Here is a 24592-nt window from a genome sequence, read left to right as displayed (position 1 = left end):
ATACATGTTATATGCTGAATATGTATTTAACTTGTGTGCATTATAATAATAATAATAATAAATTATAAACATGATAAATAAAAACATGATATATTGATATTTTTGAAGATTAATGGTTGTGAACAGCTCCGTTGCAAATAAATAAAAGTCAATGCATTAAATCTTATAAAACCAAATGTATTTTAATTTTATTAATCTATATATTACCAGAATTGCTTGTTGACATTGTGGTTTAGCTAAACCTTAAAGCACCAGCTTCAGATGCCTTTTGTATGCTGTTATTTGCCCTTTATATGATTTTTAAGCAACTGTTATTCATATTTTCCACAATTACTGAGCATAGCAAAATATCAGTGAAATAGTGGTAGGCAGCCCAGTTAGTTAAGTGCCTTTCCTAAGGATACTTCAGTCATGACCTAGTTGGGAATAACCCTATGACCCTCCGATCACAAGATCGGCTCTCCACCCACTGGATCTCGGCTGTCCCAAAAATACCACAATGTTGAAGAAACCAAAGTAGCAAAGTTGTTTGCTAGTTTAATTTTTAGACCATCACTTGACACTCACCAACCACTTTATTACAAAATTGTACACCTCTAATGGTGTCCAGTTAGAATATACCCTATAGTTAGTGTATAACCTACCTACCTGTGATTATTTGCTAGTCCACTTCTAGCCTTATCAAATGCTTACTACACAGCCACTATCAACTGCTGTAATATTGAGGTCACCGATACACTTGTACCAGGGCATCACAATACTTTAGCCGTTTGGCTGAATTTGGTTGTGGCAGAGTCCAAAATGTAACATTAATAAAGTGGCACCTAGATAATTGGTGTAAATAATGAATTGGCTAATGAGTTGGTGGATATATCAAAGCAAAAATGTAAAAATATGAGGTAATACTCAAGTGAGGTAATACTTGAAGTATTACCTCAAGTATTACCTATTGAAGTAACAACACATGAAGTAACACATTAACAATAATTAACGTTAAGTAAACATGCAACAGTTGCGGCTTCAGTTTTGGCTCTTTGTTGCTTGCACCTTTTTTGGTGCGACCTTAAAAGGAATATATTACATTGTACCGATTTACCTACATAAGTAATGGGTAACTTGGTAATAGCTATCCAGAATCTATCAGCATAGGAACTGAAGTGTCCATACTGTTATTAGCTTTCTCTCCAAACTAAAACACTAAAGCTTTAAAAAGGTGCGAGCAACAAAGCCAAAACAGGAGCCACAACTGTTATGTTTACATAACATCAGTTAATTATTGTTAATGTGTTACTTCTTGTGTTGTTCATGTTATCTAATGCATTACTTGTAAACACTTAATGTAAAGTGTTACCCAATACGAGAATACTGATTCAGTGCTGAAAAAGGAACCCGATTTAAGCAAATTGGAAAAGTGTCAAAAAGTCCAGTGTAGGGAGATATAGGGGTCTCACTGGAGACATTGTGAGAAGAAGCCCTTAATGGCCAAATGCATGGTTTCTTCTTTTTGTTTTTATTGTTCATTTAAGGAGGAACAGTTATTTAGATGAATGAGCATGGTATATACAGCAAAGTCAGCTTTAAGAGTAGGTAACAAGAATAGTAGGAGACATTAACAATATTATTGAGAACTGTATTATTTCCAGACACATAATGAGATACAACAATGATTACACATGAAGGCACCAACCAATCAACAGTGTGCTCACTGCCAACAATTTCATGTAAGCCTGTGATTGGTTGGCATGAAAATACACTATCATTCTGTAATTTGTTCTCTAATATTTTTTCATGTTTTCTTTTAAATTTAAACAGGAGCAGAACAGAGATCCTTCCTTTTGTAAATAAAAGTCTTCTCTATATGTATTTACAGTAATTTCCAATCAATAATGAAGGATAATTATAAATGCATAACAAAAGCCAACAATAATAGTTGGTTTTAAAGGTTAAAAAAACACACTACTAAATAGTACCTGGTAACCAAATTGATGCTTGCACCATTATCTCCTTTTGCCATTTCTCCCTCTCTTAATCTCTCCCTCCCTTTCTCTTTTTATTTAAAAAGTCCTCTTCACAGGAAGGGCCCTGTAAATATAGAAAATGACTGCGTTCAATGTATAAAAACAACAAACAAACAAAAAAAAAAAAACACTGAATCATGTTTCACACACAACTTCATTGACTCCCTCCCCCTCCCCACTTACATGCCGTAAGCCATTTTTTCCACACATTCTCACATACACATGAATACATATACACAGACAATAGAAAAACACAAATATGATACACGACTAAAATGTAAATGATCATAAACAAATATGATTTTCTTTTAAGTGCCGTTTACAAAGTTTAGCCTTCTATTTCAGTTCATACTGTCTTTAATGCTTTCTTTTAGACTGACTGGTAATAGCAAGCGATGACACTGAACTGTCTGTCAATGGCGCAGCATATCAGTATAACAGATCTCAAAGAACCAGCAGTCATAACATCACTGATATATTAGGGGTGCTTTTTTAAGCTATAATGGAAATTTGTACATTATGGTTAACAGCTATGCACACACCACCAAGGTGCCTTGAGAAATCTATATTGGAATACAAAGACTCTTCTCCAAGTCTGTGTTGTTTTAGTGGGGAAATCCCCATTTCTAATAATAAGGCAATATCAATATTATACCAGTATGGTATATTTAACATTTACAACACTGGGAAAGTCCACTCTCCACATTTTTGCTGCTGACCTGCAGTCAGGTTCAATGATGAATAGTTCAGTACATGTGCTACTTTGTGCTTTCAAATGGACCAATGTATGTTAATACCCAAGAGACCTTGGTTGACGTGCTGTGGACCATGTGACAGACAGTTCATGTATAACTTTGTGTCAAATCACTTGGCCACCACCTGTCCTAAACATCAGAAGATGTGAAGTGAAATCAAAGGCACTGTTTGAGCATTTTTCACTCTTTTAGAAAATGCTAATTGGATACAAAGAAAAATCAAGAGCAACAACAGACACCTGAAAATAAAGTACTGAAAATCCAGAATTTGATTATTGAAACAATATCCCTACTTAAATGTTTCAAACGGAGATGGCAATTAGGTTCCTTGAATTAAAAACATTAAAATGTGATAAATAATTTGCCAGTAAGCAAGATCTGACAACTGTCTGGTCTGAATTGGTATCGTAACTTTACATAGAAAACACATGACGGGAACCGATAACTGGCTCACTGTTCTGCATTAATAAGCGTCTCACTGTTCTGCATTAATAAAGCGTCTCGCTGTTCTGCATTAATAACCGTCTCACTGTTCTGCATTAATAACCGTCTCACTGTTCTGCATTAATAACCATCTCGCTATTCGGATTTAATAATGTGCTGCTTCAGACTATCGTTTGAACCAGGCAGGAACACACATGATTTGTTTTTTTTTTAAAACACTGGGATCATCTAATTAAACAGGTAAAATCAGATATACTCCTGCTAGGTTAAAAAACAAGTCAGCCAAAGAATTAGCCTTGTGAGAGATACGACACCTTTGAGCACAACACAGCCAGGTTTGGCAGTTATGCATCCATACCTTTCTTTGCATCCAGTGAACATTTTCACAATCAAATCCTCCAGTAATTCCTTTGAACACTTTCTATTTTCCTATGCTGTTGCTGCCAATCAAAGTCAAACCTCTTTAATTCAGCTGTTTTCAGTGGAGTGACCATCATGCTGTACTTTTTTCAGCCTTTCATCTTGTTTTCTGCATCTAGAGTGTGTGTATGTATCAATCCAAGGCAGTATCGATTCACTTATTGTTTTGCGTTTTTTTTTCCCTTGTTTGTTTTGACATAGTCCACCTTTGAGACTCTCCTTCCATTTCTGTTCTATGAGTTCATGTGTTCTACCTGAATGGCAGAGGTTGAGACAGTTAGGCAGAGGTCCTTGTGGGCCGACAAGTCAGCTACGCTGACGGGCTTGTACTGGATCTCTCCGGCTGATACCGTCTTGTACTGGTGCAGGTCAAAGGGGCAGGGGACTCCCTCTGTAACAGGGTAATTGGTCGGGGGGTTGGCTTGGCTCTGTGCCTGGACTGTTGCTCCAGCGGAGGCAGCTGCTCCAGCACCCCTGCCTCGGCCCCGGCCCCGCCCGCCTCCACTTCCTGGGGTCTGAGCTGGATTCTGGCCTTGCTGGGCCTGCTGGGCTGCTACAGCGGCCGCTACAGTCAGGGGATCTGGGTTGTGTTTTCGCATGTGTTTCATTAGATATGTCTCCTGTGAAGAAGAGATGGCCAGAGACAGAATTGACATGGTGGTAGGGGAGCAGATAAGTGAGGTTAGGCTAGCTTGGTTCAGGGGCTGGTAAAACATTTGGCATGGGACTGGAAGTGTAATTAAAAATGTTTTAGAATTTTTTTTTCTCCAGTTATAAGCATTACTAGCTGGATTCTATGTAGATGTTCTGAACAAATGTGTTCAGAGATTAGTACTGACTTTAAAAAAGTCAGTGAAGTACCCTTTTATACAGTGAGGTAGCAAAGCTTTGTAGTCAAACATTACACTGCTGTTCTATTGGTATGAAGGTTCTACCCATATACTCCACAGCCCAACCTGACAAATAAATTAATAGGTTCGGTAAGGTTCTTACAGAAGTATATGCTCGGTTGCAGAGGCCACAGGAGTAGAGTTTGGCATGTTTGACTGTGTGTGTAGACAGGTGGACCTCCAGGCTAGATGCGTCTGTATAACCGCGGTTGCAGTTGTGGCACTTGTACGGCTTGTCTTTGTTGTGCTGTCTGCGATGAGACTGAAAAGAACATTAAAATATTAAACTAAACTGAATTCAGTTGCATGTTAGCATATATATATATAATGCTAACATGCAAATACATACTGTACTTAGGTACTTAGTCTAATGTTCAGTCTTGCCATCACAATGTCCTTGGTGATTGCAAATCTGACAGCACAATTTAAATTTATTGTATTCTTATATTTTTACATAAAAAGAAGTCCAAATGTGTAAAATGTATCAGATTTTCTTGTGTTCACTCTGCAGCTATAACGCAAACAGGTGGATTACATAACAGAAAGGTACTGCATTACCATGTAAAGGCCTAAACTGCAAGTTAAATACATTTAATGAAATGTTTGCTCATGTTTCATGTTTACTGCACTAAAGAGAAAAAACATCCTAAGAAACTCCCCAAGTCATATAATAAAAGTTTGCTGCAGTACATTCACAAAACCTAGACACTGTGGTAAATCAGAATTGATTAACAATGTAATGGCATCACAGGGTCACTCAGTCATCACACAAAACAAGCACAGTGTAAAAATACTCATTTTTGACAAGCAAAGAAGTAAAATTTCTAATGATCCCTCATTAAAAAAAGGCAAGTTACCTGGAGGTTTGAGAGCTGGGTAAAAGCCTTCTCACAGCCAGGATGGGAACACTTGTATGGCCGATCACCCGTGTGGATCCTATCAAATAAAAATAGCAATGCACTTCTCAGTTTATTTACCAAAAAAAAACCTCCCTCTGTGGCTTTACTGTTTTCAGTAAACTAATAGTCCCTGGTGGACTACAACATTTTAACTTTCTTATGAGTAACACAAGAAATGCTAAAATGAAAGAAAGACTTTGGAGAAAGAGGGTGGAGCAGAGAGCTGGGAAATGTGGCAGTGCTAACTCTAGCTGTCCCTGGCCGTTACCTGTGGTGCTGCTGTAAATGACTGAGCTGTCTGAAGGTTTTCTGGCAGTAGGAGCAGGTGTAGGGCTTGGCCCCGCTGTGGATGCGGATGTGCTGGGCCAGGTAGCTGGAGTTGGCAAACGATTTGGAGCAGTGAGGGCACTTGTGCGGTTTGCTCTCTGTATGGTTTCTACCAAGGGTTCAGGGGAGGGATATGGAGAGAGAGAGAAGGAGAGAGAAAAGAGAGATTTATAGAAACCACTCAGTCTATATATCAAATCATGAGATCACAAAATATATAGTGTGAAACTTGACTGCTGCAGTACATCAGTGTGCTCGGTTCTGTGTCTGAGTTATGAAACGCAGTACACAAACACACACAAGGCACAATCATCCTGTTCTCTCTCATTTTCTCTCTCCTGATCCTTCCACCTTTCTTTCCCTAACTATGTGTGTGGTCATAGGTCAGGTGAGAGGTTTACTGGCACCTGCAATGATTTTGTATCATGGTTCATTGTCCTAAAAAATAAGATCACAAAATCGGATAAAGGGGGGAACAGAGGAAAGGAGGCTAAAATGAGATGGAAATATGACAGAAAACACAATCAATGCAAGAGGCAAAGCACATGAAATATCACACAGCAAGTTTAAGGAGAAGATCAGAGACCAAATATTAAAGAGGTCAAAAGACTTAAAAATGAAAATGATCATACATGGAACAAATAATGGTGGTTGAGTTCAAGTAAATAGGGCAGTCATGGCCTGGTGGTAGGGAACTGGTCTTGTGACCGGAGGGTCGTGGGTTCGATTCCCAGACCTGAGGCCATGACTGAGGTGCCCCTGAGCAAGACCCTTAACCCTCAATTGCTCACTTGTATAAAAATGAGATTTAAAAAAATGTAAGTCGCTCTGGATAAGGGCGTCTGCCAAATGCCACAAATGTAAATGTAAATACATGTCACAAAGGTGACAAAGGTATCCTTTCTCTAGTACCCTTTCACTAGGCCATTTTCAGTCACTGTCAGGGCCGGAGTGGGACACTTTTTCAGCCCGGGAGTTTCATGCCCAAATCCGGCCCAAAATTATTTTCCCCTCCCAATCGGCTCAAACTAGAGACTGACATGAGCCGGCCCATCGGGAATCCTCCCGAATCTCCCGATTAGCCACTCCGGCTCTGGTCACTGTCAATCAGAATCTGTGTGTGTGTGTGTGTGTGTGTGAGAGAGAGAGAAATAAGTAGGGCTGAGATGGGTAAGCTGATATTCAAAGAGAGAAGGATGGAAAGGAACAAAAACAGAGAAACTCTTATCAAACCCATGACCAAAACACACAAAAAACTAGAAAAAAAGGAAACCCTGAAGGCTTTGGTTGGTGAGCACACTTAAGTAGTGTAGTGCTTCAAAACCACCATGACAGTCCAAAGTACTTTACTGTATTACCAGTGCTATGGTAACAGATTATATAGTGATGCCTGCATTGTACAGATAAGTTCAGATTGACGGATTTGCACTGAATTACAAATACCAGTACAGATTACTTCGGTAATGGCTAATCGATTTACATACTGCTATTACACAAAACAATCCATGCAATATATAGCATTTGTTGGTCATGAGAATAAAACATTCTTGCTGCTTGAAATATGCATTAAACATTATTTATCTAGTGCTTTTATGTACCAGGACTTTTAAACAGGTGTCAGGAGTCCTTTCAACATATCTTCCCCAACTTCCATGGGCAAGAGGACCAGCATATTATACAAGAAGCAACTTGCAGTAAAGGGGAGAATGAGGAGTGAGGTTTTAGAGTTAGAAGGCACTCGCCCTCACCAGTAAACACAATCATACATCCAGCTGAGATGATTTCTTTGGTGTTTATTCTAACAAAAATCTTGCAAATAAGACTGGACACCATGAGCTTAGAAACACTGCTAAACATGCTAATCTGCTAACCAACAGACAAACAAACAGAGTAGAGTAAATAGAGTAGAGTTCACAATAAAAATTCAAATGTAGTGTATTATACAGTGTAAAATATTTGTATGTTATAAAATTTTTAAGCATTGTGCTGATTTTTGGTTTATTAAAGGCTTTGTCTGTATTGCTTTTGCTGTTGAAATGAAAACTGTATTTAGTTGCTATATTTTCCGGGGTTAGTTCTGCTGCTAAATTAGACACACCGAGGGGCTCTTATAACACAATACTGTAATGGGACGGCCTATAACAGGTATCACCAAATGGCGGACCGCGGTCCGGATCCGGACCCGAACGCCGTCCTGTCCGGACCCAATCACATTCCTGATTAACTGGATACGGACCCAAATGCCAAAAAAATTTTAACGGGAGACTATATTTTAAACCGGAGAATTTATTTTCAGACGAGTGTTACGTTCACCACCCATTTGAGTGTTAGTTTCGCCCCCCGCTCAACAACTTTCGTTCGCCACCCCCCCCCCCCCCCCCCCCTGCTTATAGTAATAACTTGGGTTTCTATGTATGAAGAAAAAAAATGCAAGAACTCACAGAATACGATGAAGTATTTACTGACATGACAGGGGTAAAAAAAAAAAACAGTTATTTGCATTTGTACTTGACCTTTTATAGCAGAAAAAGTTCCTAGAATCTTTACTGGTTTCGGAGCCTGCAGTTCATATAAATGACTTACGTTATGGATTTGGATAGAAACTGAGCAATATGATAAAATTACCTTACCCCACCTCCCCATGTGAAATGTATCCTGCCCAATTATGGCTTCAGTTATAATAGTACAAATAGTCAATAAATAAAGTCTTAACAACAAAGACAAGACATTACACAGCCGTGTCTTTACTAAATATATGGTTTGATGAATAGAATGTCACTAATGGAAAAATGTAAACCTATAGAATAAAACATGTCATTGGAGGTAATTGGAGACCGAAATAGGTACTGAATGCCAATGAATGAAACCACTTTTCAGCAAAAAGATATTGCTTTCCCTCTCAAGTTTGATTATTACCTAGATCAGAGCTTTTCACCTTTTGTTCTGAGAACCACCTCCCCTCCTCAGACTAAAATTTTCCTTTCTTTAACTGACTTCATCCAACTGATTAGTTAATTACCAAGTGGGATCAGCTGTATTGGGATGGAGAAAACTTGAAATTGTGCAGGGCAGCAAGTCCCAACAGAAAACCTGACAAAGATATACTTAATTCCTACTGAAGTAATGTTCTGTGGATAGATGAGAAAAAATTTAGTATTTGGTAAATGCACATATGAAAACATTTGGACACAGTTTATAAAACACTGCTCATCACCAAACATCAATCATGAAATGAAGGAATATTGGGTGTGGCTGCTTGGCTTTTTCAGAGCCTGAATGGTTTACAATCATTGACAGACTAAACACTTCCTAGATGTAGGAAGACATTTTACATCAGAATGTCAGTTTGCCTGTCAGTAATATGAAATCAACAAGAGATTGGGGCTGTTAATACAAAAGCAATCAGAAATTCTGGAGTCAATTACATACCAATTCAAACAGAGGATATTCTGCTTTATGACCAAGGGCATAGTCCTTTTTCATTCCCATTAAATTGCTATGGGGTGACCTTAAAAAGCCATTTAGGTACTAAATTCCAAAATTATAGTGAACCAGTTTACCTTCTAACTGATGTGTATGACTGTTTAGTTGAAAATTTTGCTAATAAAACATGCCGCAATAATTTCTAAATGGTTCATATACTTCTTCCATCAACGATACTTCCATAAAGGGCACAAAACATATCAATAAAGATGCCGTATTTTCTTGACTATAGAGCCGCACCTACAAAGTAAAAAAAACAAAAGGAAAATGTTGTAAGACGCACCGGGCTAAAAGCCGCATATATCTACTGAACTGAATACATTTAACTGAACTGATCAGATTCCGAACGGTGCCTGTAGCATTTCACATGCGAAAAATTTGGCTGTCAGCCAGTGTTGTCCCGAATTCTGACTCCTCGTTTATCCGCGCAAAAAGACACTACAGATTATATTGCCGATTTACGTTTGTATTTATAAATAAGAGCTAGACTTTAATTATCCATCACAGCAAACGGCACAACATTATCTATGTCCAAAGCCACACTGACTCAAGAGTATTAATTAAAATAAAAATTAAAAAAACACTGGCTATACCAAAGTTCACCTCTGACCACATGACTTACAGCAGTATTATGTCTAAATATCTAGTTAGGACAAAACTAGAGTGCTTAATGAACTAAGTTATAATCACTGTAACTCCTGAATATCATCTGTAGCGTCTTTATGCGTGTGCAAACGATGGGAGTCGGATTCTGCCAGGGAGTCGGAATTTGGCCCAACACATGTTGGTTTGAAAAAAATTATCGGTCATGCCTGATGTTTGCATGTGCTAAATGAAAATGAGCACTTTCTTCTTTGATTTACAACTATGACCTACCACCTGATTAACTTTCTGCTCCGCCCCCTGACAGGTGAAGAAAGCGTGGGGAAAAAAGTAGCGGCTTATAGTCCGGAAAATACGGTATATTAAATGTTGTTTTTTGTTAAATTAATGCTGTATATGTGCCATTCACGCAAACACAAACGTTTTCGTACATGTCGTATGCATACACAGACAAGAGGCCCATACCGTGTGTGCTGCTGTAAGTGACTGAGCTGTCTGAAGGATTTCTGGCAGTAGGAGCAGGTGTAGGGCTTGGCGCCGCTGTGGATGCGGATGTGCTGGGCCAGGTAGCTGGAGTTGGCAAATGATTTGGAGCAGTGAGGGCATTTGTGGGGCTTGGCCTCTGTGTGCGACTTTGCATGGATCTGCATGTCAGACTTGCTGAAGAAAGTCACAGCACACATCCGGCATCTGGATTGAGGAGTCAAATAATGTCAAAGGATGTTTGTTTTTGATACAAGTATGATTACACAAGTTTGATACAAGTATGATTGATACAAAAAAAACTATGAAAAACTCTGTAATCGACAGTTCTAAGAACAACCCATCATTAAAGAATCAAAACACAGGTTTTATTAAGAATATGTCAAAAGGTTTCAATTGTCTTTTAAGACCATAGGATCATTTGGCTGTGTAAGTCTGTAGAGTAAGCTTCAACTTTTTCACTTTGCTGTATCACTATGTTTTACACACATTACATTTTTGTGATCGCTAAATGACTACTGGGCTTCTTTTGGTACTCTGTTAGGTGGTGTAATGTCACTTTTAAAACTCACATATCAGTTTACTGATAAGTCAACTTTACGAGACATGTAGCTATTCAGACTGTTACTTATTTACGTCAGGGTTTCTTTTCAGAAAGGGTTTTCCATTATTTGTTCATTGTATATCCATCCATTTTATTAGCTTGATCCGGATTCGGGTCACGGGGACAGTAGCCTAAGCCAAGAGGCAGGTTTCCCCTCTACCGAGCCACCTCTTTTAGCTCTTCTGGGAGGATAACGAGGTCTTCCCAGGACAGCCGAGAGATATAATCTCTCCAGTGTGTCTTGGGTCTTCCCCGGGGTCTCCTCCCAGTTGGACATGCCGGGCGACCAGTTGGCATCCGGACCAGATGTCCAAACCACCTCAACTGGCTCCTCTCTACGTGGAGGAATGACTCTATTCTGAGCCTCTCCCAGATGAGTGTGCTCTATACCTTATCTCTAAAGGAGAGCACGGACACCCTGCGGAGAAAACTCATTTCGGCCGCTTGTATTCGCGATCTCATTCTTTCGGTCACTACCCAGAGCTCGTGGCCATAGTTAAGAGTCAGAACGTAGATTGACCAGTAAATCGAGAGCTCTGGACCACAACGGTCCGGTACAGCGTCTGCAATACTGCAGCTGCAGCACAATCTGCCTGTCAATCTCTTGTTCCATCCTTCCCTCACTTGTGAACAAGAACCCGAGATACTTTAACTCCTCCACTGTAGGCAAGGACTCATTCCCAACTAAGAGAGGGCACTCCACCCATGTCCGACTGAGTAACATGATCTCAGTTTTAGAGGTGCTGATTCTCATCCCAGCCGTCTCGAACTCAGCTACAAACTGATTCAGTGAGAGCTGTAGGTCCTGGCCCGATGATGCCAACAGGACCACATCATCCGCAAAAAGGAGATGCGGAATCCTGAGGCCACCAAACCAAACTTCCTCCACCACTTGGCTACGCCGAGAAATTCTGTCCATGAAAGTTATGAACAGAATCGGTGACAAAGGGCAGCCCTGGCAGAGTCCAACACCCACCAGGAACCATTCTGACTTACTGCCAGCCATAAGAACCAAGCTCCTGCTCAGTTTGTACAGGGACTGGATAACCCGTAGCAGAGGGCCCAGTACCCTATACTCACAGAGCACCTCCAGAGGAGTCCCCGAGAGACACGGTCGAATGCCTTCTCCAAACCCACAAAACACATGTGGACTGGTTGAGCAAACTCCCATGCACCCACTAGGACCCTCGAAAGGGTAAAAAGCTGGTCCAGTGTGCCATGACCAGGACAGAATTGTTCCTCTGGAATTGTTTGTAACTAAGATTCGACTATCGACCAGACTCTCTCTGGTTTCACTGAACACTTCCCACACCCACGTTTTTGCCTCCGCGACGGTCAAAGCTGCGATCCGCTTGGCCCTCGTGAATCCGTCTGCTGCCTCCGGAGTCCCACGAATCAACCAGGCCTGATAGGACTCTTTCTTCAGCATGACGGCCTCCCTTACTCGAGTTGTCCACCATCAGGTTCGGGGATTGCCACCACGACAGGCACCGACAACCTTGCGGGCACAGCTCCAGTCTGGCGCATTTGCAATGGAGGCACAGAACAAGGCCCATTCACACTCAATGTCTCTGGCCTCCCTTGGGATGCGGTCAAAACTCTGCCGGATGTGGGAGTAAAGACCTTTCTGACAAGTTCCTCTGCCAGACGTTCCCAACAAACCCTCACAATATGTTCGGGACTGCCAGATCTGTCCGGCATCTTTGCCTGCCATCTGATCAAACGCACCACTAGGTGGTGATCGGTTGACAGCACAGCTCCTCTCTTCACTCAAGTGTCCAAGACACACGGTCTTGGACCGATTACAAAATCGATCATCAAGCTGTGACCTAAGGTGTCCTGGTGCCATGTCCACTTATGGACACCTCTGTGCTCGAAAATTGTGTTCGTTATGGACAGACTGTGACAAGCTCAGAAGTCCAATGACACTTGGGTTCAGATCGGAGAAACCATTCCTCCCAATCACTCCTTTCCTAGTCTTATTGTCATTGCCCACGTGAGCATTGCTGTCCCCTAGCAGAACAATGAGATCCCCAGAAGGTGCACCTTCTAGTATCCCCTCCAAGGTCTCCAAGAAGGCCGGGTACTCCGAACTGCCATTTGGTGCATAAGCACAAACAGTCAGAGCCCCAACATGAAGGCGCAGGGAAGCAACCCTCTTGTCTACCGGGGAAAACCCAACACACAGGCAGCAAGCAGGCGAGCTATGAGCAAGCCCACTCCAGCCCTCCGCCTTTCACCCTGGGCAACTCCAGAAAATAAAGTCCAGCCTCTCTCGAGAGGATTGGTTCCAGAACACAAACCGTGTGTCGAGGTGAGCCCAACTATATCTAGTTGGTATCTCTCAGCCTCGCACACCTGTTCAGGCTCCTTCCCAACCAGAGAAGTAACGTTCCATATCCCAAGAGCCAGCTTCAGTAACCAAGGATCGGAATGCCAAGGACCCCGCCTAATCCACAATGCACGAAACCCCTAGTACTACCTCTCCCACAAGTGGTGGGCCCATGGGAGAGTGAACTCATGTATCTCCTTTGGGCTATGGGTAGAAACCGGCCACCAGGCGCTCGCCAAGGAGCCCCTCCCTCAGGCCTGGCTCCAGGGTGAGGCCCCGATAACCCTGATACGGGCGAGGGTATGATATTTATTAATTCCATAGGGGTTTTTGTATCACTCTTTGTCTGGCCCATCACCTAGGACCAATTTGCCTTGGGAGACCCTACCTCCTCCATGGATCACCACCGTATCATGGTGGAGGGGTTTGCACGCCTACATGATCCTAGGAGCTAGGTTGTTCACTGTATACACATTTTAAAAACAAGGCACAAACTCATTTCTGTACCTATATGACTTGTTTCCATCCTTGCCTGTGTGATCATCCTCATCCTCATTAGACAGGTCATATGGATCAGCAGTGTGATGCTAAAAGGTCAAAGTCAAAGTCAATTTATATAGTGCTTTTTACAACACATGTCACAAAGCGACTTTAGAAGCGCATGAATCCAGATCACTAATGAGCAAGCCAGGGGCGACAGTGGCAAGGAAAAACTCCCTAGGCGGGGATTAGGACCAAACCTTGGGTGGACCAAGACTCAAAAGGACACCCATCCTCCATTGGGCATCCCAGCTAATAGTCCATATTTATATCATTTAAAGGGAGAGTCATCAAACAAGAATGACATTCTGTGCATAACACATAACATCTACTAAAATAAAAAAAATACATATATTGAACCAATATACATTTAACACAAATGTTTAGCACCTTACAAAAAATTTATTTTGTAAATAAAATTAAGAAAAAAAAAATGAAAACTACGTTTCATTTGTTCTCATTGTGGTGTATTAAATGTAATGTACTAGGTTTGCAAACTACAAAAATTGTGCATCAAATGTTTGCATTAAATTATTGCATTTTGAGTAGAACATCCAAGTAGAAAATGTTACACAATGATCTGTATAACAAAACACACACACACACTAAATAAAATTACCTGCCCTCCAGCGGCTAAATGTGCAAGAATCAGTGCATCACTTCCTGTGGTAAGGGTATGTGTTGTCACAGGACCTGCTCGGGACATCATGGATTTCTTCTTTCTGCCCCGCTTTGAGGGTGCTGGCATGACAACAGCCGGAGGAACACTGCCGTCCTCCTTCTTATCTAGTAAGGGAAATAGTAGTAAAACAAAAAATAAAATGTTGGAGTAATTACTATTACACACAGAACTATATCTAATGTTTTTGTAAAATTGGCTGAGGGCTCTAGTAACAGTATGAGTCCCCAGAATGTTCAGCTGAACATGAAAGCACAGGTTTAATTCATGAGACATTTTCCCTCCAAAACATTTCTCAGACATTTCTCTTATAATCACCCTCATGCTATTTTAGTTAGCACTGCCAATTCTGTATCATTCAGGGTATAGGTTTAAGGTGTCAGAAATTGGTATAATTACCTAAAGAAGTCAGAATATGTTAAAATGAAAAATCCATATGCTTATATAATTGCATGCTATTTGAAAAGACAAAATTTGTCACTTCCACCGCTATCTAATAAACAACTAAATTGTCTTAATCACATTTTTATTAGAGGGCTTAAAAAGCCCTCTATTCTCATCACTCATACTTCTTATTATTCCGCTTCTTCTTCTACACATTTCTGCAATTAATACAGCCAGAACCGCTTAATGTACAGATTCCATTCAAACTGCGTTTTGAAGGTCTCTGCTCTGAGACACTTTCTATTGTTGTTGGTTTTTTTGTCTATTAGATTTGTAGTTTGAAATAAATTTAGGTTTAAAAATGTTGAAACTTCCTAAAGGAATGAATGGTGAAATGTTCAGAATTTCAAATTATAACTGCCAGTTATGAGTGTGTGCTGTCATGAAAAATGTCCTTCTGGATAAACTGCTATAAAATCCTTTACAGGACCTTCACATAGAAGTTCCATTTAAATTTTATATGGCAGAGATGATTATATTGTCCTTTCTGTCCTATCTCATATGTTCATCAATTAGTTTTAGAGTTATGAGCATTTGTTTGGCCTTAGGAAACAATGGGGCAGTTTTTGGTGCCCATGTAAATTTCTCAAAATCAGAATTGGCTTCCACAAATATCAGTGTGTTTAACATTTTTGTGTGAAACCAAACACAATTACACCAAAATCATCATCAAGGGGTCATCTCTCTCACCATCTCTTCAGTTAAGCCAGTGGTTCCCAAACTTTTTCTGCCGTGCCCCCCTTTAGTAGATGAGAATATTTTTGCGCCCCCCTTATTTGATGAAATAAGAGAAACAGCAATACATATGCGGCTAGTTTGCAAGCGCAGACATTACGCAGAGCACAAAGCATGTAACGGCCAGAAATATGTGTACTGTCTCTTTAAGGGAGCGAGTTGCGCGCGCGTATGGAATATTGTTTTTTTTTTTAGCTTTCTGCCGTAGACCAAGTCAGACCACTGCATTTATTTCTGTAAGTAACGCATTAAATGAGCTTTGGACAACTCACCAGTTCATGTATGAACAGTGAAGTATTGCTGGAGTCCAGGTTTATTTTGGTCAACCAGCAAATAAACGGACTAAGTGGAATTCCACCAGCGCGAGTATTAAGGTTGAACTAACTCCGAAAAACAAGCAATACAAGCATAGAATTAGACTGAATAGATCTGTTTTTATGGATCGGTCACATTGTCCCTGATACCCGATCTAGAATTTTTTCAGATATTAATATCGGAATCAGTGCATTCCTAATATTGACACATGTGCACGTTTTACTTTCAAGCTATGCGCCCCCCCCTGCAATAGCTCCGCGCCCCACCTAGGGGGCGCGCCCCCCACTTTGGGAACCACTGAGCTAAGCGATAAGTAAAATAAGGCTTCTCCACTAAGTAAAGAAGTGACAGAATGAGTTATTTTTTAATGACTCCCCACCCCCCAGACATTTATACATACATCTCTCTCATACCCACTCCACATACACACATATCTTTCATACCTACTCCACACACACATACATACATCTCTCTCATACACACTGCACACCAATTTTTAAACACATACAAACACATTGACCTTCTTTCATGCTATATACACACATTCATTCACAATCACTCTCACACCACACACACACAAACCCAAGGTGTTGTTCAACTACACACACACATACTACAACTACACACTAGGGGTGGGAATCGTTTACTATCTCATGATTCGATTTGATTCCAATTTTGGGGGCCACGATTCGATTCAAAATCGATTTTCGATTCAAAACGATTTTCGATTCAAAAAACGATTTGATTTATAAAAATTTCTGCTTCAGTCTATAAAATCTGCATGATCTACTACAGTCTGCTTTGCAAGACCGAATGACAAATACAAAAAATAAAGTGTCTTTCATTTTTAATTAACAAAAATAATGCTTTGGTAAAATAAAATGCTTTTTGTTGTGTTACCAAAATTCTTTAGCCTAATTTTGCAAGCTCTCAGGCCTGGTTCGGATGCAGTTCCCCCAGCCGTTGCTGGGGCACCAGAGTCAGTCCCAGACTAAACCGGCGTAACCATACACAGCCAGGTCCCTGCTTTCTCTTTGGTTGCTTCTCGTTTAATGGTGTCTCGCCACCTCTCTCTGTTATGCTTTCTCTTTACTTATTCGAGTATCTATCTCCTGCGTCGCTTCCTGACTCATCTCAAGTTTTCCCAATCCTGTATTTCTTCCTATCCGTTTTGCCTTTATTTTTGGTTTTATTTTGCTGCAGCATTTTTTTGCCACTTACTTTTGCTGGCATCCTTGGTTTCGTTTTTCATCCTTCGCTATTTTTTAGTTACTGTTGTTATTTTGCTTCTTTCTCCCGTCTCTCTGCGGTTGAGTGTTATTTTCCACGCGTTGTATTTTCTATTTACTTCGTGCCCTCACGGTTTTTGTTTCTATTCTTTTGCGCGTTGAGTCTTCCGTGTTGTTTTGTTTGTTCGTTCTGGGTCGCTGTGCGCGTTTCCCTCTCGCTAATACATTTGACATTTGACGTTCCCGTGCTCACCACGTTATACAAGCCTTGCACACGAGCTACATTGTGTCAAGTTCGGTCTTCCCTGGCATTCGGTAAAAACCAAAATGAACCCATATTTTTGCCTTTAATGAAGACGGGACAGGTTGAAGATCTCTTTCCTCCATTTGTTTTGAGACTTTTCCGCACACGAGTGTGTCCCAGAATTTGCTGCGTAAAGTCTCGCGTAAATTTGTAATTACGTAACGAGAGACTTCACCACGACTTAGAATAGATTTTGGGACATTTAAAATTGATTCTGAATCATAGTAAATGAGAATCGATTTTTGATATATGAATCAATTTTTTGGCAGACCTCTACTACACACATGCTCACACTATACACTCACTGCACACTTTCATACACACACCGATATTCACACACCTCACCTTCTTTCATATTATATACACAGCTTCAATCACAATCACTCTCTCACACCACACACACAAACCCAAGGTGTTGTTCAACTACACACACACACACTATACTCGGTGTATACAGACTGCACACACTGACATACTCACCACGTTTATGCCATATACAAACCTTCATTCACACAATCAATCAAAATGATAGAAATGTCATAACATGATATGGCACCAACAGAAGTACAAGCTATACATCTATACAAACATCTAACGTGCCACTTTAACATGTTTAAAGCATTTTTTTCAATGAATGAACACACTATACATTGTTAATATGGTAAATGACTATTCTAGCTGTAAACATCTGGTTTTTAATGCAATATCTACATAGGTGTATGGAGACCCATTTGCAGCAACCATCATTCCAGTGTTCTAATGATACATTGTGTTTGCTAACTGTGTAAGATGGCTATTGGATGTTTAGAAAACCCTTGAAAACCCTTGTGCAAGTAGGTTAGCACAGCAAAAAACCGTTTTGCTAATTAGAGAAGTTATAAAATCCCTATAAACACACTTCTAAACCTTCTGAACCATATGGATTAGGAATGGAAGAAATGTAACTTAAGCTCAAGTCCGGCTCTTAAGCTCATTGAGATACTCTGGAGTGACTTAAAATCGATGTTATTTTTTGTTGTTTAATTACAATTTTTTGTTGTTTAATTACAATCACTTTGTTTTGTAGAGTTTAAAAGTTTTTAGAGTGTCCTAATTTTTTCACGTGACTGTATAGGCACTACTGTTTTTAGCACTACCACACATTTATTTTGCTTGTCTTGTACATAATCTGTATATTGCTGGTATATAGAATAGAATTCAACTTTGTCATTGCACATGTCAAAAATATAAATATGTATATTACAAATGTACAGTAGCTTGAGTATTCTGTAACTAAATATAAATATATACAGGTTGTGAATGGACAGGCTATGGAGAGGTTATAAATATGAAGGATAAGAAATAATATAAGTATATACTTATGGACAGATTGGATATTTACACAGTATATACACAATAGTGGGCAGCATAAACAACAGATGAAAGAGCCAGTAAGTGGTGTTATTGTTTAGATCTCAGGAGGCAGAGTTCAGGAGTCTGACAGCTGTGAAAATGAAGCTGTTCCGGTACCTTGTGGCCTTGGTGCGGAGGCTCCTGAAGCGCCTCCCAGAGGGCAGGATCGAGTCTATATGCTGGGTAACTGAAATCCTTGGTGATTTTCTCAACCCTTTTCAGACACTGCTTCCTGTAGACGTCCTCTATGGCAGGAAGTGGTGCTGCAGTGATGCGCTGGGCAGATTTCATCAGCCTCTGCAGCACCTTACGGTCTGAGGCAAAGCAGCACCTGTATCATAATGTGATGCAGTTGGACAAGATGCTCTCAATAGTGCAGCGATAAAAGTTCACCAGGGTGTCTGAGGGCAGGTGGTTCTTCCTCAGTGTCCTCAGAAAGAAGAGGTGCTGGTGAGCCTTCTTTACCAGCTTGGAACAGCCGGTCAGATCCTCAGAGATGTAGACACCTAGGAACTTGAAGCTGTTTACACACTCCACTGCTATCCCTTTGATGTGGATAGGTGGATATGGGTCCACGATGAGCTCCTTAGTTTTATCAGTGTTTAGCAGGAGGTTATTAGCATCGCACCACTCAGCCAAAGACAATGTTGAATGCTGAACTGAAGTCTATGAACAGCATCCTGACAGAGGTGTTTTTTAATTGTCCAGGTGTGAGAGGACAGAGTGCAGTGCTTTGGAGAGTACATCCTCAGTGCTCCTATTCTGGCAGGGTGGGGGTCCAGTGTGGTGGGGAGGCAGGCTTTAAGGTGTGCTAGGACCAGACACTCAAAGCACTTTGTGATGAAGGGGGAGAGGGCTACCAGGTGGTAGTTGTTGAGTCTTGATGGGCTGGAGTTTTTGGGTATCGGGACGATGGAGGTGGTTTTGAAGTAGCTCGGTACCACAACACGGGCCAAAGACAGGTTGAATGTCCGTCAGCACTCCTGCTAGCTCTCCAGAACACACTCAGAGAACACGTCCAGGTATGCCATCAGGACCCACAGCCTTGTGCACTTTAGTCCTTCTCTACGCCGCTCTTACATAGGTGGGATAGTCAGTGGTCTGCAGTTACATCTGCCCTGGTTGCAGTTGTTGGGTTCCCTCTCTGAAAATGAGCATAGAAATTGTTGAGCTCACTGAGGAAGACGACATCATAGGATGCAGGCAAGGGGTTGATGGTCATGTAATCTGTGATGATGTGCAGTTCTTGTCACATACGTCATGGATTGGCATTGGAAAAGTGTTCTACCTTCACCTTGTAGCGTGTTTGGCCTTTTTGATGCCCCTCTTCAGCTCAGCCCTGGCTGTACTGTATGCCTGTGCATCCCCCAACCTGAAGGGGATGTTGCGGCCTTCAGCAAGACACGTGAATTGAAATTCATCTATGGCTTTTGGTTGGGGTACATGGTGGTCTGTTTCCGGGTGGTGACACTGTCTATAGTTGTGGAAATTTGGTCTAGTAGAGATGAGGCATACTAATCCAAGTCTGTGTGGATGAACATTGTCCAATCTGTGTTTTTGAACTGGTCATGAAGCACAGTGCCTGTCCCTTCTGGACACACTTTTATTATCCTCAGAGTGGTGAGTACCGGGGTGTGAGGAAAAGGGAGAGATGGTCAGATTGTCCAATGTGGGGGAGGAGTGTTGCTTTGTATGCTCCAGCCAGGTTGGAATAAACATGGTCCAAAGTCTTGTCCTCTCTGATGTAGCAGGAGACATGCTGGTGGAATCTGGGGAGGATTGTCTTCAAGTTGGAGTAGTTCAAGTCATCAACAATAAAAGCAGCCCCAGGGTGTTTGCTAATGGTTGCACCAAGTTCTTTCATAGCAAGCTTAGCATTAGCATCCATTATAAACTCCATTAGATGAGCAATGGTAGTCTCTCGGTAGTGGCAGAGTCTGTGCACCAAGCTTTGTTAATATAAATGCACAACCCTCCATCTCTGGTCATACCGGAGTCCACTGCTATCCTGTCAGCTTGTTGTGTGTGGCGTCCTGCTAACTCAATAGTGTTGACCTGGCAACTGTTGTTTAGCCATGTTTCAGTGAAAATCATGACGTTCAGTCCAGGAGTCCATCTGTTGTTGGTGATAGAGAGCCGTATTTCATCCATTTTGTTAGCCAGAGAATGGACATTGGTGAGGAAAATGCTGTGGGTAACGGCAGCTGGTGTAAGTTTTAGCTTAGCTCGTAGCCCTCCGTGCATACCCTGCCTTTGTGTAAGTACTCGGCGCAGTCTGCGTGTACTTCCGCCAGGCTGGGAAGAGTGTGCAGCCTCTGATGTTGTAGAAATCTCTGGAACGAAATTTGCGATAAAACTGTCGGAAGCTTGAGTTCTGATGTCCAAAAAGTTATTTCTGCCATTGAACAACGGCAAGCAATTCTGGATGAGTAATCCAGTCAAAAGTAGATTGAAAACAACATTAAATAGCAGATTCTGGAGAGATACTGAGCCTCGTGTTGTTCACATACCGCCATCTTTGTCTGGTCTATATTGTGTATTGTCTGTATTGCTTAAGAGTTACCAACATCCAGAACCTTATGAAGTTTGATGTGGTCATTTCAGTGTCTCTAATGTGTCTCCCACATTCTTTACATGTGTACTTTGGATATGCCCAAGGATTTTAAACTCCATATTGACAAAGGCTACCATGTATGGTACTCCAGTCGAAGCCATGCCATCCACGTATTTACATTTGACGCATCTCTCCAATTTCCCGCTTGAGATAAACAGTTGTGGTGATACGAGGGAAAGGGAGCTGCGTCCCAAATCACCAAAAGTAAGGAATAATGGCAACATAAAGTATTTTTCTATAACTTCATAGTGCCATTATAACAAACTGACTCGTTGTTCATGAGTTATTTTGGATTAAGTGCATCTATGGCTAGAGTCATTCACTCAATTGCCCATCTCTGATTAAACATTAGTGCCTGTCATTTTCTCACTTTATATACTTTCTCCTATGCTTATATGCTGCACAAGCAGCTAAATAATGCATCTGGCTGAGATTGTTAGCATATATTCAACTAAGACACATTTTCTATGTTTGTTAAAATCTACCTGCTGAATAAAAAGCTCACAGAAAACAATTACCGTATTTTCCAGACTACAAGCCGCTACTTTTTTTCCCCAAGCTTTGAACCATGCAGCTTATAACAAGGTGTAGCTTTTCTGTGAATTTTTCCTCATCCGTCAGGGGACGGAGCAGAATGTTAACCAGGTGTAGGTCAAAGTTGTAAATAAAGAAGTGCTCATTTTCATTTAGCACATGCAAGTAGCAGGCACGACAGAGAATGTTTTTCAAACCAACATGTGTTGTGCCAAATTCCGACTACCCGGCAGAATCCGACTCACCTCGTTAGCACATGCATAAAGACGCTACAAATGATATTCGGGAGTTACAATGATTATAACTTACTTCATTGAGCACTCTAGTTTTGCCCTAACTAGATATTTAGACATAATACTGCTGTAGTACTGCGAAGTCATGTGGTCAGAGGTGAACATCGGTATAACCAGTGTGTTTTTTATTAAAAATAATTCACACCCTTGAGCCAGTGTGGCTTTGGACATAGATAATGCCGTTTGCTGTGATGGATAATGAAAGTCTAGCTCTTATTTATGCATAGAAACGTAAATCAACAATATAATCTGTAGCGTCTTTATGCGCAGATAAACAAGGGGAGTTGGATTCTCCCGGATAGTCGGAATTCAGCACAACACCGGCTGAAAGTCAAATCTGTCGCACGTGAAATGCTACAGGCACCATTTGGATCAGTTCAGTTAAATGTATTCAGTTCAGTAGATATATGTGGCTTTTAGCCCGGTGCAGCTTATACAACATTTTCCTTTTTTTTTTTTTTTTTTTACTTTGTAGGTGCGGCTTTTATTGAGGTGCACTCTATAGTCCAGAAAATACGGTATATGTTTTAGATTAATTATGTAGAATGGAGGTGAGGTTGATATGATCTGCCTTTCATGTACAGGAGGCCTTGATTAATTATTAGCAACTCAAAGTATTTTCAGATGGTAGCACAATAAGTGGATCCATGTGCATTCCTTTTCACATGTATGAAAAGATGTTCAAAGACACTTTTATAAAAGGTTTATTATTTAAAAAAGGACAAGTTGTGCAAGTAATTATTGTATAAATAATGCACTTACAGAAAACCAAGTGGTATTGCACGGACAAACACTCACCACTTTATTAGGTCACTTTATTAGGTACACCTTGCTTGTACCGGTTTGGACCAACTTTTGCCTTCAGAACTGCCTTAACCCTTCATAGCATAGATTCAACAAGGTGCTGGAAACATTCCTCAGAGTTGCTGCAGATTTGTCGGCTGCACATCCATCATGCGAACCACCACATCCCAAAGGTGCTCTATTGGATTGAGATCTGGTAACTGTGGAGGCCATTCGAGTACAGAGAACTCATTGTCATGGTCATGAAACAAGTCTGAAATTATTTGCGTTTTAAGACATGGCGTGTTATCCTGCTGGAAATAGCCATCAGAAGATAGGTACACTGTGGTCATAAAGGGATGGACATGGTCAGCAACAATACTCAGGTAGGCTGTGGTGTTGACACAATGCTCAAATGATACTAATGGGCCCAAAGTGTACTAGGAAAATATCCCCCACACCATTGCATCACCACGACCAGCTTGAACCACTGATACAAGGCAGGATGGATCCATGCTTTTATGTTGCTGATGCCAAATTCTGACCCTACCACAGCAGAAATAATCAGACCAGGCAACGTTTTTCCAATCTTCTATTGTCCAATTTTGGTGAGCCTGTGCAAATTGTAGCCTCAGTTTCCTGTTCTTAGCTGACAGGAGTGGCACCCGATTTGATCTTCTGCTGCTGTAGCCCATCCACATCAAGGTTTGACATATTGTGCATTCAAAGATGCTCTTCTGCATGCCTCGGTTGTAACGACTGGTTATTTGAGTTACTTTTGCCGTTTTATCAGCTCGAACCAGTCTAGCCATTCTCCTCTGACATCAACAAGGCATTTGTGCCCACAGAACTTCCACTCACTGGATATTTTCTCTTTTTCTGACCATTCTCTGTAAACACTACAGATGGTTGTATGTGAAAATCCCAGTAGATCAGCAATTTCTGAAATACTCAGACCAGCCCGTCTGGCAATAATAACCATGCCACGTTCAAAGTCACTTAAATCACCTTTCTTCTTCATTCTGATGCTTGGATTGAACTGCAGCAAATTGTCTTAGCCTTGTCTACATGCCAAAATACATTGAGTTGCTGCCGTGTGATTGGCTGATTTGACATTTGCGTTAAAGAGCAGTTGAACAGGTGTACCCAATAAAGTGGCCGGTGAGTGTATGTTTGACACACGAGCTAGACAAATGTCCAAAGTCCAAATGGAAGAACCCACAATTTGTGGTGAAGCACAAGAAAGCTAACATCCTTTTGGACTTCCAGGTGCAGAGTGATAAACAAGTAGTGCTGAACCAACCAGAAATCTTGATAGGTTGATAAGGTTCCCAAAACTGCAGCAGTAATAGACGTGCCAGTCCCAAGTGGTATAACGATCCAAAGGAAGGAATTTATGAAGCTGGAAATATACCAGGGACTAAAAGAAGATATAGAGAGAATGTGGAAGGTTAACACAAAGGTTGTTCCTG

The 24592-nt window shown here is 41.0% G+C and overlaps 1 protein-coding gene across 3 annotated transcripts in view; it reads right to left on the bottom strand.

Moving 5' to 3' along the window:
• Window positions 1-3353: 3353 nt before the first annotated feature.
• Window positions 3354-24592, bottom strand: part of znf384a (zinc finger protein 384 a) — a 31214-nt gene continuing 9975 nt past the window's right edge. For 2 of the 3 annotated variants that reach the window (XM_077009566.1, XM_077009567.1), the window contains exons 6-12: window positions 14418-14584; window positions 13766-13845; window positions 10305-10529; window positions 5695-5862; window positions 5385-5463; window positions 4631-4789; window positions 3354-4257 (exon numbers count right to left, since the gene is read on the bottom strand). In XM_077009566.1, coding sequence (XP_076865681.1) covers window positions 3871-4257; window positions 4631-4789; window positions 5385-5463; window positions 5695-5862; window positions 10305-10529; window positions 13766-13845; window positions 14418-14584 — 1265 coding nt within the window. In that variant the 3' untranslated portion in view covers window positions 3354-3870. The remainder of the gene's footprint in view (window positions 4258-4630; window positions 4790-5384; window positions 5464-5694; window positions 5863-10304; window positions 10530-13765; window positions 13846-14417; window positions 14585-24592) is intronic. The other variant, XM_077009568.1, reaches the window with a different exon arrangement.

Source organism: Brachyhypopomus gauderio, chromosome 6, assembly GCF_052324685.1.
Source record: "Brachyhypopomus gauderio isolate BG-103 chromosome 6, BGAUD_0.2, whole genome shotgun sequence".
Classification (NCBI taxonomy): domain Eukaryota; kingdom Metazoa; phylum Chordata; class Actinopteri; order Gymnotiformes; family Hypopomidae; genus Brachyhypopomus; species Brachyhypopomus gauderio.
This window is presented reverse-complemented; position numbering and strand designations above follow the sequence as displayed.